Raw genomic sequence first — 15,361 nt, forward strand, 5'->3', positions numbered from 1 at the left:
ATGTCTGGTCCCTACGGGGATCCCATATGTGTATATTCTCCACGGCTGCTCCTAAACGGAAGCCCGTGTCTTTCCCTTGGGCTAAGTCCCATTACTCATATGCTGTACAACCCTCGGGTTAGTCCATATGTTATCTCCACTTAACTCCTTGAGAATGTGGCTTCCGCAGCGTTCCCCTCCTTCGGTTCGGGCACGCTTTCCCAGTGTTATCCAATAATCTCACTGTATGGGTTATCACGGAACAACAGTGACAGGTTCACTCTGTGTAAGCCGCCTCCTATCGTCCTTCCAGGCAAGAAGGTGTAGAGGCTTGCACAGGGCGCTGGATGGGGTGCAGCAGCTGTGGCGCTTTGGTAGGGATTCCTATTGGTCGGTCACGACCTACGTAGTAGTGACCGACTGATAGGGAACGTCTCGGTTACGTATGTAACCCTCGTTCCCTGAAGGAGGGAACGGAGACGTAGGTCCCGTCGCCACATCTGCTGCCGCCCGCCGGGGCAGCCAGCTTATCGGCTTGGCTCCTCAGCAAAAAACTACAGTGCAATCACCAGCTGCTCGTTATATACCCGCACTGCGAGACTGCACAGCTGATGCAAATGATTGCACGCCAATGTGTATTGGCTCGTTTAGTTTCACTCGAAGTAGATCGGCTCTCTAGCGAGATTCCTATTGGTCGGTCACGACCTACGTCTCCGTTCCCTTCTTCAGGGAACGAGGGTTACATACGTAACCGAGGCGTTTTTGCAGTTGTATTGCCTTGCAAAAAAAAATTATTATTCCTCGATGCAAATGAAAAAACATGACATATTTGCTTTCCCATTGCGCTCCATACTGCAACAAACTTATTAATTTGTGCATCAAAGGGAAATTATTGCTCTAGTTGTTGCATTACAATGCATAAAACAAGTACCTCATACCTCATGTGCAACGAAAAGATAACATGTGTTGCATTGCACACACGATCTAAGAATTAGCGTTGAAAAATAACATAGAAGCACATTTCAATGCATACCCGTACTAACTCATTCCTTTGTGCATTAAAGATCGTTAGATCGTCTGTGCAATGCAATACAACAGCACTCATTGTTATCTAATGATAACGATGTTCATAGAACAATATCATAAAAGCTAAGGGCTTGTTGCATTTCAATGCATACCAGAACGACTCATTCCGTTGTGCAACGAGATATAACATAAGTACTGCTGAACTACATATTTGAACACACGATCTAACAATGTGCATTGAAGAATATCATACAAGCTATGCACTTTTGCATTGCATTCCAGAACTAACTAATTCCCATGTGCATTAAGAGAAAACAGTGTTTCATTACATTGCAAAAACGATAAAGCTTTGTTCATTGAAAAATGACATATAAGCTATGCAATTTTGCATTGAATTGAATTGCATTCCAGAACTAACTCATTCCCATGTACATTAAAGACTTGTGTTGTTTAATTGCATTGCACAAACGATCTAACGTTGTGGATAAAAACAAATAAGCTATGCACTTGTTGCATTGTATTGCATACCATAACTAACTAATTCCCATGTTGCATTAAAGAGATAACATGTGTGTGTTTGCATTGCACAAAGGATCTAACGATGTGCATTGAAAAATAAAATATGAGCTATGCACTTGTTACATTGCAATGCATACTAAAAACTAACTCATTTCCATGTGTTGCATTGCATTGCACAAACGATCTAACGTTGTGCATTACAAAACAAAATTAAGCTATGCAATCTTGCATTGCATTCCAGAATTAACTAATTCCCAGGTGCATTAAGGAGATAACATATGTGTTGTTGTATTGCATTGCACAAACCATCTAACGTTGTGGATAAAAAAAAATAAGAAATGCACTTGTTAAATTGTATTGCATACCAGAACTAACTCATCATTCCGATGTGCATTAAAGAGATAACGTGTGTTGTTGCATTACATTGCACAAACGATTGAACAGTGTGCATTGAAAAATAACATTATAGCAATTTTGCATTGCAATGAATTCCAGAATTAACTCATTCCCATGTGCATTAAATATATAAAATATGTGTAATTGCATTGCATTGCAAAATAACATTATGTTATGAAGATAGCAGATGAACCCAAACGCAGACAGTATGATCTCACACAATGTTTAATAAAACAGAAAAACAGGGGAAAACAAAACCCACGAGGGGGCAAAACACAGACTGGACAAGGAATCGTAGATTGACAAGACAACACTAAGACTTCACAAACAAACACTACTTCTAAATAACACTCACAATAACAAGACTTTTACAAGGTACTACTCACAGGTAAGATTAACAATGAACCGACACAGGACAGCAAACACAAGGGGATTAAATAGGGAGACTAATGATGACAAAACAGGTGACACCATAGATATTATATAGAGACTAGATGCCCTATTGGCCGCTGGGCACCGAGAAATACGGCGGCCATCTTAAACCGGTCGTACTCCTAGTTTCGTTGCTTAGCAGCAGTTAGATTCCAGAGCACTGTGGAGCATTTTCCTGTTCTAATCGGCGGACCATCGCAATATAGGGCCCGGGATTACTTTTCACAAGTAATTTTTAACATTACCGTACTTTTGGTTGTATTTTGTGAATAGAATATTACCAGATAATTGAGAAGGAGCAAGGATCTTTGATATTACTGTACTGAAATCGTAGCCAGCTAACGTTAGCTAGGCTATGTTTACTGCATCACTCGCATGGAGAGGTTGGGTAAAGTAATAATTATAAGAGCTTCTCGGTTATCAGATACAAGCATTCAACGGCCCTGTAGTATAAGCATATATAAATATAGGTTATTTGTGTTTGCGCACGTGATATCAGGAAGCAATCTATGTAAGTTAATAACTTTAACTTACCTGTGTAACGTTAACTTTAATACACACATGACGGCGATGCGCAAATCGAGTGTGTGTGAGTGTGTGTGAGAGAGTAAGTGTATGTATATGTGTGTGTGTGTGTCACATCATTATTGTTTCTTCAACTTATTAAAATATCTTACTTTACTGAAACTATCTGTTTCTGCTTCTTTATCATATTTATAGTGTATGATTTATAAAATACCACTGAGCAAGCGACGTCTGTGGACATACAAAACAGGTTGATATCCCGTCGGTCCGTCCAGGCCATGATCTGAACGTCCATTGACAGCCAGAATTAGTCGATTAATGACACTGAGAAATTATGTCCAATCAGGCCATAATCTAAACGTCCACAAACAGCCAGAACTAGTTAAGAAAAGACGTTCATACTGACTATAATCTAAACGTTCGTTGACATCCAGAACTAGTCAGTAAAGGACGTGAATAAAGATGTCCAATCTGGCCACAAACTATATGTCCACTGACAGCCAGAACTAGTTGAGAAAAGACGTACATTCTGACTATAATCTAAACGTCCGTTGACATCCAGAACTAGTCAGTAAAGGACGTGAATTAAGATGTCCAATCTGGCCACAAACTATACGTCCACTGACAGCCAGAACTAGTTGAGAAAAGACGTACATTCTGACTAAATCTAAACGTCCGTTGACATCCAGAACTAGTCAGTAAAGGACGTGAATAAAGATGTCCAATCTGGCCACAAACTATACGTCCACTGACAGCCAGAACTAGTTGAGAAAAGACGTACATTCTGACTATAATCTAAACGTCTGTTGACATCTAGAAATAGTCAGTAAAGGACGTGAATAAAGATGTCCAATCTGGCCACAAACTATACGTCCACTGACAGCCAGAACTAGTTGAGAAAAGACGTACATTCTGACTATAATCTAAACGTCCGTTGACATCCAGAAATAGTCAGTAAAGGACGTGAATAAAGATGTCCAATCTGGCCACAAACTATACGTCCACTGACAGCCAGAACTAGTTGAGAAAAGACGTTCATTCTGACTATAATCTAAACGTCCGTTGACATCCAGAACTAGTCAGTAAAGGACGTGAATAAAGATGTCCAATCTGGCCACAAACTATACGTCCACTGACATCCAGAACTAGTTGAGAAAAGACGTACATTCTGACTATAATCTAAACGTCCGTTGACATCCAGAACTAGTCAGTAAAGGACGTGAATTAAGATGTCCAATCTGGCCACAAACTATACGTCCACTGACAGCCAGAACTAGTTAAGAAAAGACGTTCATACTGACTATAATCTAAACGTCCGTTGACATCCAGAACTAGTCAGTAAAGGACGTGAATAAAGATGTCCAATCTGGCCACAAACTATACGTCCACTGACAGCCAGAACTAGTTGAGAAAAGACGTTCATACTGACTATAATCTAAACGTCCGTTGACATCCAGAACTAAAGGATGTGAATAAAGATGTCCAATCTGGCCACAAACTATACGTCCACTGACAGCCAGAACTAGTTGAGAAAAGATCAAGATGTCTATTGAGAGTCCCCACAAATATATGTGTGTGCATGTGCACTAACTACATTAGTCCAAAAAAAGTATTGATTTAATTTTCAGATGTTGCAGGAGACATATCTGGCCCACACACAACAAACTCACACTAAAGCCGGTTTGATGTGAGCGGGCCAGATCTGGCCCACACGCAGCAAGCCACGACTCACACTAAAGCCGGTTTGTTGCACACGGGCCAGATCTGGCCCACACGCAGCAAGCCACGTCTCACACTAAAGCCGGTTTGATGTGTGCGGGCCAGATCTGGCCCACACGCAGCAAGCCACGTCTCACACTAAAGCCGGTTTGTTGCACACGGGCCAGATCTGGCCCATACGCAGCAAGCCACGTCTCACACTAAAGCCGGTTTGTTACACTAAAGCCGGTTTGTTGCACACGGGCCAGATCTGGCCCACACGCAGCAAGCCACGTCTCACACTAAAGCCGGTTTGTTGCACACGGGCCAGATCTGGCCCACACGCAGCAAGCCACGTCTCACACTAAAGCCGGTTTGATGTGTGCGGGCCAGATCTGGCCCACACGCAGCAAGCCACGTCTCACACTAAAGCCGGTTTGTTGCACACGGGCCAGATCTGGCCCACACGCAGCAAGCCACGTCTCACACTAAAGCCGGTTTGATGTGTGCGGGCCAGATCTGGCCCACACGCAGCAAGCCACAACTCACGCTAAAGCCGGTTTGATGTGTGCGGGCCAGATCTGGCCCATATAACCTTTGCCGCTGCCAGAACTGAGCCACATGTGCCATAGTTGGCCCAGATGAGGCCCGCATATGTATGCTATCTGGGGACGTTCATACTGACTATAATCTAAACGTCCGTTGACATCCAGAACTAGTCAGTAAAGGACGTGAATTAAGATGTCCAATCTGGCCACAAACTATACGTCCGCTGACAGCCAGAACTAGTTGAGAAAAGACGTTCATAATGACTATAATCTAAACGTTCGTTGACATCCAGAGATAGCCTAGTCGATGAATGACGTGAATAAAGATGTCCAATCTGGCCACAATCTAAATGTCCGTTGACATCCAGATTTAGTCAATAAATTACAGAAAATATGTTAAGGCCACAATCGAAACGTCCACAAATAATAATAAAAAAGATGTCCACGATGGCTATAACCAGAAAATGACAGTAAATTTTTTATTTTTTTATATATATATATATAGGCCTATTGTAGTGGTGAATGCTGCAATATTTTAGGCTGGCTGAAGGCATGGCTAAAGGCTTTAATTTTTTATTTTTTTTTGCAAAGTCACTTTGCAAATAAACTCAGACATATTTTGGTTACAATAACGTTCGTTTGTAGCAGTGACCTTTTGAAATTAGCACTTTGCCAGCAAGCAGTTTTTTTGGGGGCAGTTTTTAAAGTTTGCTTGCTAACATAAACTGGCTGGCAGACACCTTGCAAATAACCTCAGAGTTATCACCCTATGTGCTAGCTAAGTGTGTTCTTCTATGCATATTGGCTATATAAACGGTTTTTGTATCCATTTCAGTATCACGATTGTGTATTGCATTCAACCTTCTCTACATAATTAAATTATTTTGGTCACCTTGCTCTTTTAAACTTTCACGCATTTCAGTCAGCATGGGGAAAGCAGTGGAAGGATGACTTTACTGATTTTTTTATGATCTCTGAGAGGTATAGTAGAGGGCACAAATAGACAGATCAAGATGACAAGTCTCTCAAACTCAAGGAATAAACCAAATAACTGTCAATAAATAGATTTGGGCTATGTGAAACTGATAACATGTAAATTATAGCCACATGATTTTTGGGAACTGGGAATAGGGGACAAAGGCAGACGGTGACACACTTCCAGTCCATATGGACTATTTATTCTAAAGTTTTATATAAAATTACATTTATATTCTAGAAAAAGTGATTCATTTATTGTCTTTTTTTATTCGTCTTTGTTTGAGGGTGATGGGTAACTATTTCCAATTATATATTGAGCCTTAAGTGCTCTTTAAAGGCCTGTGCCCGGTTCCAAAAGAGCATCTGTTCAAAGCTGGCCACCTTGACCCCTTCAGCAACATGGGACCAAGCCCAAATATGTGTGAAATATGTTTAAATTGTTAAATTTAATGTTAAATTTCACCCATAACAATTATACTCCTCCAAATGTCAGCTGTAAATTTGTCCATTTATTTTATATTGTTTTGTTGTTATTTTTTATTTATTACGTGTATGCTGCTTAGTAAAATTATATTTCATAAAAAGTGATAAGCGTAGATGTTTTTCGGATAATATGTATATTTTTCGTTTTTTTATTTATTATTAAGAGTGGTGGAAAACGCGGTTATTGGGTACTATTTCCTGTTCCAAGTAGATCGTGGTATCCCTCCCCTGTGAAAAACAGTTCTACCTTTATACTGATAATAAATAATAGGGATTATTTTGATTTTTTTTTTTTTTTACTTTTATAACATGGTACTGCGATTTTTGAATATTGAACATGCTCGGAATACAAGTTTCTCCAGTTCTGTGGCGGAGGGATATGTGATTGCAGTCCGCGCGCGCAGCATGCTCCGCAGTCCGCACCAAGGAAGGCTGTCTTCGTCTCGTGTCGCTGTCTCGTGTTGCACTTGACGTCCCCATCAAGGACTTTGTAAGTATGTTATAATATTGGTAATACCAGAGCCCGTCTACGGAGAGCCTGTTCACTCCCTATTAAGTCCTATTGTACCGAATTTTGGTTGTAGTTCCACCAGAGTTCCACTGGGGGCGATCACCCCCGAGTGCAAAATGAATGGGAGTCTATGGGGCTAGACGGCTAAATTTGTCCCTTTCAGCCGATTGCCGTTGAGAAATCTCAGATTTGATTGTAGGTTTGGCAAGTTCAACATGGGTTATAGGTCGAAAATTGAATGAACGAGTACTTATGTCCTTTCGATTTCTTACAGGTTGAGTTGTTGTTGCCCATATAGGGTTGCCACCTTCAGTGTGGCAAAATAAGGGACACCCATTCACCCCCCCCCCCCCCCCCCGCCCCCCGCCCCCCTATAGAGCTTTTCGACTTTTTCCAATTTCAAACATCTTTTTTTATATATCATCTGTAGTCTGCCACTTTGCCACTGTTTATGTGTGTTTTGCGTTGTTTCTGATTTTGAGGATTTGAGGAGGTAAAAAATGTTTGAGGAAAAATGCTCAACTTAGACAAAGTCATTTTTATTGTTATAATTGTGATTTCATAATATGTAGATATGAATCCAACTAAAAACTAGTGAAAATATGTATTTTAGTCAAATAGCAAATGGTGTAGCTCTGCAGCCATCTACTAAAGTGATCATTTCTTTACTTTTAAAACGGCATTTTCCAAAAGATGGGCAAAAATCTTACCCTAAACCATGTCAAATTATCTATATCCATGAACGTTAGAAATGTGGGTCTTTTATAAAGTGAATTTTACTTTTTTTTTTTTACTGTTTTTGTATAAAAAATATTTATTTATTTATTTATATAGCCTAAATTAAAAAATATAAAATAAATCCTCCTAAAACTATAAATCCTAAAAAAAAACCTATTATGTTGTTTCAAAATGACATTTTGTTGAAACAACACAAGTGTGACTTTTTTCCCCCCACACTAACATAAAAAACAGACATTATTCAAATTGATTTAATTTTTTTGTAGATCTAGAAAGTGTTGTCAACCGTGCAAAGTCTCACATCATTTAGACAAAGATCATTTATTTATTTATTTCGGCAAACGTCATTTGGGGTCAAAGACCTGAACAGCGCACGAGGGGTTAAAAACGTGCAGGCTTACAGCGCATGTTCACGAGACTCAGTCGCTATAGAAACAAAGACGCTAAAATGCAATCACGCAATGAGCTTCTCTACTACGAAATTGATTTCTTTATATTTGCTATTAGTATTATCCATACTGCAAAATCCTTATGTTTTTATTCAACTATATGTGGGCCTAATGTAAAATACGGGACAAATCGCGTCCCTTATTGATTTGATACGGGACGCATCATCTTACTTGTAAATACGGGACGATTCCGTATTTTAAGGGACGGGTGGCAACCCTATGCCCATAACACGCTAGCATTCTGCTAATGAACGCTGATTGGTCAGTGAAGGACTGGTTACGACCAGAGATACCGCTTGATGGCATCATGGCATCCGAAGTGGGAACAGAATGTATTCTAGCAGAAACTCTTCTAGCACGTGTATTTACCTGTGTCAGCTGTGCTGGCGATGCCTCGAGAGAAAATAAAGTGCAGAGCGCGAAAGCACCACAGTGACTGAAGGATTGCCGAAAAGCAGTATCTCTGGTCGTACGATGTGTATGACGTCATTGACATTTTGAAAGACTTTTTAAAGCAAATAAGTGACTCTAAAAAATCTAACACCCAGCAATGTGCAATTTCTTTGCATCTCCTTTCGAATACAACATCCAAATTACTAGACAAAAAATTATATCTTGAGAAAAGTGGATTTTGAGGGGTATAGCTCCATAGACCTCCATTCATTCTGCACTCGTCCTGTGAGCGCCCTCATATGGAATCAGAGTGGAACTGCAACCAGTCAGAAGCCGGAAGTGTAGCGAGAGTGAACCTTCTCCCCTTATTAGACATTCTCTGGTAATACTAATAGTAAGTGATTCCCGAAATGTTATCATAAAGTTTTTTTTCGTTAGTCCCAGTAGGTCCAGCTAAGTCATCATTCAAATGTATTTTCCTCTAAATTGACGTGCTAGCCTACTTAAGCTAACGTTAGCTTAAGTTAGTTGGCGCCAATCAGCCTCAAACCGGACTTTCTATGGCAAGCCTTTTTAACATTTAATCATTTAAACCGACTAGTATCTATTTTCATGCAACTATTTATTTTTTAGATACTAGCATCTATTCCATCAATTACTAGTACTTATTCATTAGCTACTAGTGCTTATTATTTAGCTATGACTAGTCAGAACAGCCACTGTAAAGTTCAATTAAAAATCTTACTAGTAAAATTAACAATCTTACTCACGTTAGTAACATTTGGAATAAATACGACCGGTATAATAAATAGATACTAGTATCTATTGAATAAGTACTAGTAGCGAGTTAATATGTACAAGTATCTAATTAATAGGTAGTATCTAAGGAATAAGTACTATAGTATCTAATCTATTTGATAGGTACTAGTAGTTAATGACTTAGTACTAGTATCTATTGAATAAGTACTAGTATCTATTGAACAAGTAATAGTAGCTAATGAATAAGTAGGCTACTAGTATATATTTAATAGGTACTAGTATTTATTGAACAAATACCTGTACTATTATTTAAGTGTTGTCAAAAGACCCGGTACTTTGGTACCATTTCGGTACTAAAAAAATTAAATGGTTACGGTATAGTGTTGTCACGGTACCAAAATTTCAGTATTCGGTACCGATACCTGTAAAAATCCACGGTTCTCGGTACCAATTTCGGTACCAAAGCTAATTTAGATTAAATTTGCATATATTAAAGTGTATATCCATTTGTTAGATAACATTAGATAAATGACCTAACAATAGTTATATACACTGAAGCAATTATTCTCCTTGGGGTAATTTAAAAATGTAGCCCACCAATACATTTTTAAAATCAAAAGTTTTATCTGTTCATAAACAATCAAGTGTTTGTATTAAATAACATTCACAAACATACATTAATGTTGTAAAAATATATTGTTCACTCAATGTGTTGAAGTTAGATAAGGCATTAAGTAATGTTAATGAATGGTATCTTATTGTAGTGTTACCAACTAAACAGGAGATAAAACGTGTTTTATTTGACTTGACTGTCCTTTTATTTAATCCAAAACTGCGTTCATATTTAAAAGGCCCTTTTAACTAGATACAGCCGCACATGATACCACTTTAGGGACCGTTCACGTATCGCGTTTTATGCGCGTGCAAATTCGTTACTTCAAATGTAGGCGCGCGGCTTATAATAGAAGCATCTCAACAGGTCATGTGACAAAAACCAGTGGCCTTTCCGTAACAACATGGAAAGCTCGGCCGAACAGCTGATCATAGCTGTACAGGGCGGCTTTTTATTTCTCATCTCAATGAATAAAGAAATCAATGAATTATTTGATGATACTTCCTCGTCATCATGGAGAGCGCAGTTTGCACCGCTTTCTCCTCCACAAGCGCGTGCTTTCCCGTTGCGTCTGTCGTTGCTATGCAACCATGAACAGAGCGCATGGAAAACGAATTTCGCGCAAAAAACGCGCTATGTGAACGGCTCTTTCCTCATTTCTGTTTAACAAGTGGATTCAGAGCCACCGCATTAGCAGCGCCGCCGGTCGCCATGTCTCAGTGTGTTTATGAAGAGGACGCAACTGTGCACCGTTCGGACAGCGCATCAAGAACCGGATTAACCCGATACTTCGGTAACACAGGTACTTAAGAAAAGCTGGTACCATAATAGTGTTGTCAAAAGACCCGGTACTTCGGTACCATTTCGGTACTAAAAAAATTAAATGGTTACGGTACCAGCTTTTCTTAAGTACCGGTGGTACTGAAGTATCGGATTAATCCGGTGACGCGCTGTCCGAACGGTGCACAGTTCATAAACACACTGAGACATGGCGACCGGCGGCGCTGCTAATGCGGTGGCTCTGAATCCACTTGTTGACCAGAAAGGAGGAAAGAGCCGTTCACATAGCGCGTTTTTTGCGCGTGCAAATTAGTTTTCCAGGCGCGCTTCTGTTCATGGTTGCCTAGCAACGGCAGACGCAACGGGAGAGCACGCGCTTGTGGAAAGGAGAAAGCGGTGCAAACTGCGCTGTCCATGATGACGAGGAAGTATCATCAAATAATTTCTAGCCCTTGCATTAGCTTTACTACTAGATATATTCATGGAGATGAGAAATAAAAAGCCGCCCTGTACAGCTATGATCAGCTGTTCGGCCGAGCTTTCCATGTTGTTACGGAAAGGCCGCTGGTTTTTGTCACATGACTTGTTGAGATGCTTCTATTATAAGCCGCACGCCTACATTTGAAATAACGAATTTGCACGCGCATAAAACGCGATATATGAACGGCCCCTAAAGTGGTATCGTGTGCGGTTGTATCTTGTTTAAAATCCATTTTAAAATTAAATATGAACGCAGTTTTGGATTAAATAAAAGGACAGTCAAATAAAACACGTTTTACCTCCTGTTTAGTTGGTAACACTACAATAAGATAGGCTACCATTCATTAACATTAATGCCTTATCTAACATCAACACATTGAGTGAACAATATATTTTTACAACATTAATGTATGTTTGTGAATGTTATTTAATACAAACACTTGATTGTTCATGAACAGATAAAACTTTTGATTTTAAAAATGTATTTTTAAATTACCCCAAGGAGAATAATTGCTTCAGTGTATAACTAGTGTTTATTGTTAGGTAATTTTATCTAATGTTATCTAACAAATGGTTATAAACTTTAATATATGCAAATTTAATCTAAATTAAGCTTTGGTACCGAAATTGGTACCGAGAACCGTGGATTTTCACGGGTATTGGTACCGAATACTGAAATTATGGTACCGTGACAACACTACTAGTATCTAAAAATAAGTACTAGTACCTAATGAATAATAACATAACGGAATAGTTGATATCTGACTGACCCCTGGAAGTTAATGGCAACATTTTTTATTTGTTACTAGTAACAAAAGAATAGTTACTAGTCATTATCAAAATAAGTAATAAGTACTGGTATCTAATAATAAGTACTGGTATCTAATGAATACGTACTAGTATCTAATAATAAGTACTGGTATCTAATGAATAAGTACTAATATCTAATGAATACGTACTAGTATCTAATAATAAGTACTGGTATCTAATGAATAAGTACTAATATCTAGTGAATAAGTACTAGTATCTAATAACAAGTACTACTATCTAATGAATAAGTACTAGTCTAATGAATAAGTACTAGTGTCTTTTTAATAGCTACTAGTACGTAATAAATAAGAACTAGTATCTAATGACTAGCATCTAATAATAAGTACTAGTATCTAATGGCGCTTTTTCACTGCATGGTACGGTTCGGTACGGCACGGCACGCTTTGGCGCTTTTCCACTGCATGGTACGGTACGGCTCGGTTCGGTACGGCTCACTTATGGCGCATTTCCACTGCATGGTACGGTACGGTACGGCTCGCTTCGGCTCGCTTTAAATGGTACCACCTCTGTTGAGGTTCCAAGCGTACCGTACCGATACTATAATGTGACGTGAAAACACTGCAGATCACTGATTGGTCAGACAGAATCGTCACTTCAGCGTCATTGTATTTGCGACACGAGACACTAAACCCGCTAGATTTAAATAGCCAGACAACAGCCAACGCGGTAGCACCTGTTTTTAGAGTATTTACTTGACAAAAAAAGTAAAAAAAAATCAAACAAGAAATGGCTGAATCGTGTTCAGTGGACGAGGTGCAGACGTTCCTCTAAGGTTGCCGAGGAGCGGAAGTAGCACAGCTACAGGACCTACAACTATTAACAATCAGTCCCACCCACTTTGAAGCGGTACTAACTGCAGTGGAAAAGCAACCGAGCTAAAGTGAACCGAACCGTACCGAGTCGTACCACGCAGTGGAAAAGCGAAGCGAGCCGAACCGTTCCGCGCCGAGTCGAACCGTACCGAGCTGAACCGAGCCGTACCATGCAGTGGAAAAGCGCCATAATGAATAAGTTAACGGATCAAACAGCGCTGATGTGGAAACCAGGAAGAAACATTGTAGGCCTACTGTCAAGTAAAGTTACGTCGGTTTTATTTTGACATTATGAATAAAATTGCTGCCCTCAAATGTTAATCTAAAATATAATCTTTGTTTATAACTACTACAATATTACATTTCATTTTTTATAAGTAGCTTGTTTTATATGTCAAGTATAGCTCCATCATTGCTAAAAGTTAAAAATTATCATACTTCATGATGTTAGTTTTAATAAAATAAAAAATGTCGAAAATGTACCGAACCGTGACACCAGTGTATCGTATCATACAGAACCGTGAATATATTAGGGGTGTAACTTTCACAAAATTCATGGTTCGGTTCAATACAATACACTTGTACATGGCACAATGTTTCTTCCTGGTTTTCTACGTCATCGCTGTTTGATCCGTTAATAACGGAGAAATGTGAATGTTTCTCACTAGATCTCGCAGCGATGTTATTACTTAAGTAGCGAATTCAAATGCTTTCTTTACTGGATCTCTTAGCGCTGTCTAGTAACAGTGTCGCTTGATCAAGATCGGCTCGTGCTGCATTGGTCCAAACTGATAAACGGTCCGTGAAGCACAAAATAATGAGTAGCGCAGTTTAGTTCCACTTACATTAAGTTTGCCATTTTATGTTGGTCAATGTTGTGGTCACGCCAGCATCTCTCACATTATGAGCGGGCTTGCCACGCGCCTGTCACAGTGTCTGGTTTGTGCACCACTAGAGGTCCTCTTTCCCCCACCGTGTCCTACACTTATTATTACTACATTTCCCATCATCCTTGTCTGTCTCAACATTGATTATCGCACGCAGCTGTTTCCCCTCACCTTGTTTGTGTCTGTGTATTTATACCCTGCCTGTCCAGTCATTGTCACAGAGTCCTTGTTATTCATCACACCACTTTTGAGGTCTGTTTCCGCTCTGTTTTTGCCTGTTTATTGTTTTGTGTTTCAGATTGCTTATTTGGATTTTGACCCCTGCCTGGACTGTTATGAGTTACGGATTTCCCCAATAAATACTGCATCTGGATCTAACTGTTTCATCTGTGTGTGGATCGTGACAGAAGGACTCCGTCACAAACAAGATCCAGCGGTATGTGTTTTAATGTCTCTTCCCCAGCCACCGAGCGGGAGGGAAGACAATTTTTTGAGGGGACCCGGTTGGTCAGATTTCGCAGGACCAGTGGAGGCCGCAGTGGAGGAGGTGGTCGAGAGGAATCCCAACACCATTCTCCACTCTGGCCCCTCTTCGACCCTGGGCTGGTGATGTCCAGCCCAGAGCTCCATCCGCCGCTGATTCCGCCCAGCCAAGAGCTCTGTTCGCCACGGTTTCCATCCAGCCCAGAGCCTGCACATCGCCATCCGAAACGGCGGAGGAGAAGGAAGACCTCTAGTCTCCCCAAAGACCCAGAGGTCGCCCTCTAGCAGCCCGCTGTCGCCCTGGAGGCCGTCCCCGTGCAGCCCGCTGTCATCCCGGAGGTCGTCCCCGTGCAGCCCGCTGTCATCCCGGAGGCCGTCCCCGTGCAGCCCGCTCTGGTTCCGGAGGTCGTCCCCGTGCAGCCCGCTGTCATCCCGGAGGTTGTCCCCATGCAGCCCACTGTCATCCCTGAGATCGTCTCGGAGCTGCCCACCATCAGTCCTGCCACGGCCAAGAGGGCTGTCTTCCTCTTTTATGCAGTGGCGGTATTGCATGCATGGAGGAGGCACAGCACGTCTGCTGATGCAGAGACTGTTCCTGTGCCGGAGGCTGTTCCCGTCAGTCCTGCCACGGTCAAGAGGGCCATCTTCACTTTTTATACGGTTGCTGTCCTGCGTGCCTGGGCTGCACACAACACCAAGATGGTAGCCTCCAGTCCGGTTGGAACCCCGGACACTCTCATTCAGCCGGTGTCTGTTCCTGAGCCGGTGTCCGTATCTGTTCCTGTTATGAGTTACGGATTTCCTCAATAAATACTGCATCTGGATCTAACTGTTTCGTCTGTGTGTGGATCGTGACAGCGCCTACATTTGAAATAAGTTTTGTTCAGCAGGAAAAATGGTCCAACAAACCGAACACCGAACCGGTTTAATACGAATACGTGTATCGTTACACCCCTAATATATATATATGTGTGTGTATGTGTGTGATGCTTAATTTTACTTGATTTGTGATTTAATACTGTAATTGTTTACTGTTTTAAC

General features: G+C 40.6%; 1 protein-coding gene across 1 annotated transcript; it reads left to right on the top strand.

Annotated features, from left to right (window-relative positions):
- Positions 1-13,957: 13,957 nt before the first annotated feature.
- On the top strand, positions 13,958-15,130 carry LOC307005682 (uncharacterized protein; the record flags this gene model as incomplete). Its single annotated transcript, XM_079626052.1, has 2 exons — positions 13,958-14,593; positions 14,642-15,130. The coding sequence occupies exons 1-2, from the start codon at positions 14,276-14,278 to the stop codon at positions 15,128-15,130; spliced, it is 807 nt and encodes a 268-aa protein (XP_079482178.1). The 5' UTR covers positions 13,958-14,275.
- Between the last annotated feature and the right edge of the window lie 231 nt (positions 15,131-15,361).

Source organism: Phoxinus phoxinus (assembly GCF_949152265.1).
Source record: "Phoxinus phoxinus genome assembly, chromosome: 10".
NCBI lineage: Eukaryota > Metazoa > Chordata > Actinopteri > Cypriniformes > Leuciscidae > Phoxinus > Phoxinus phoxinus.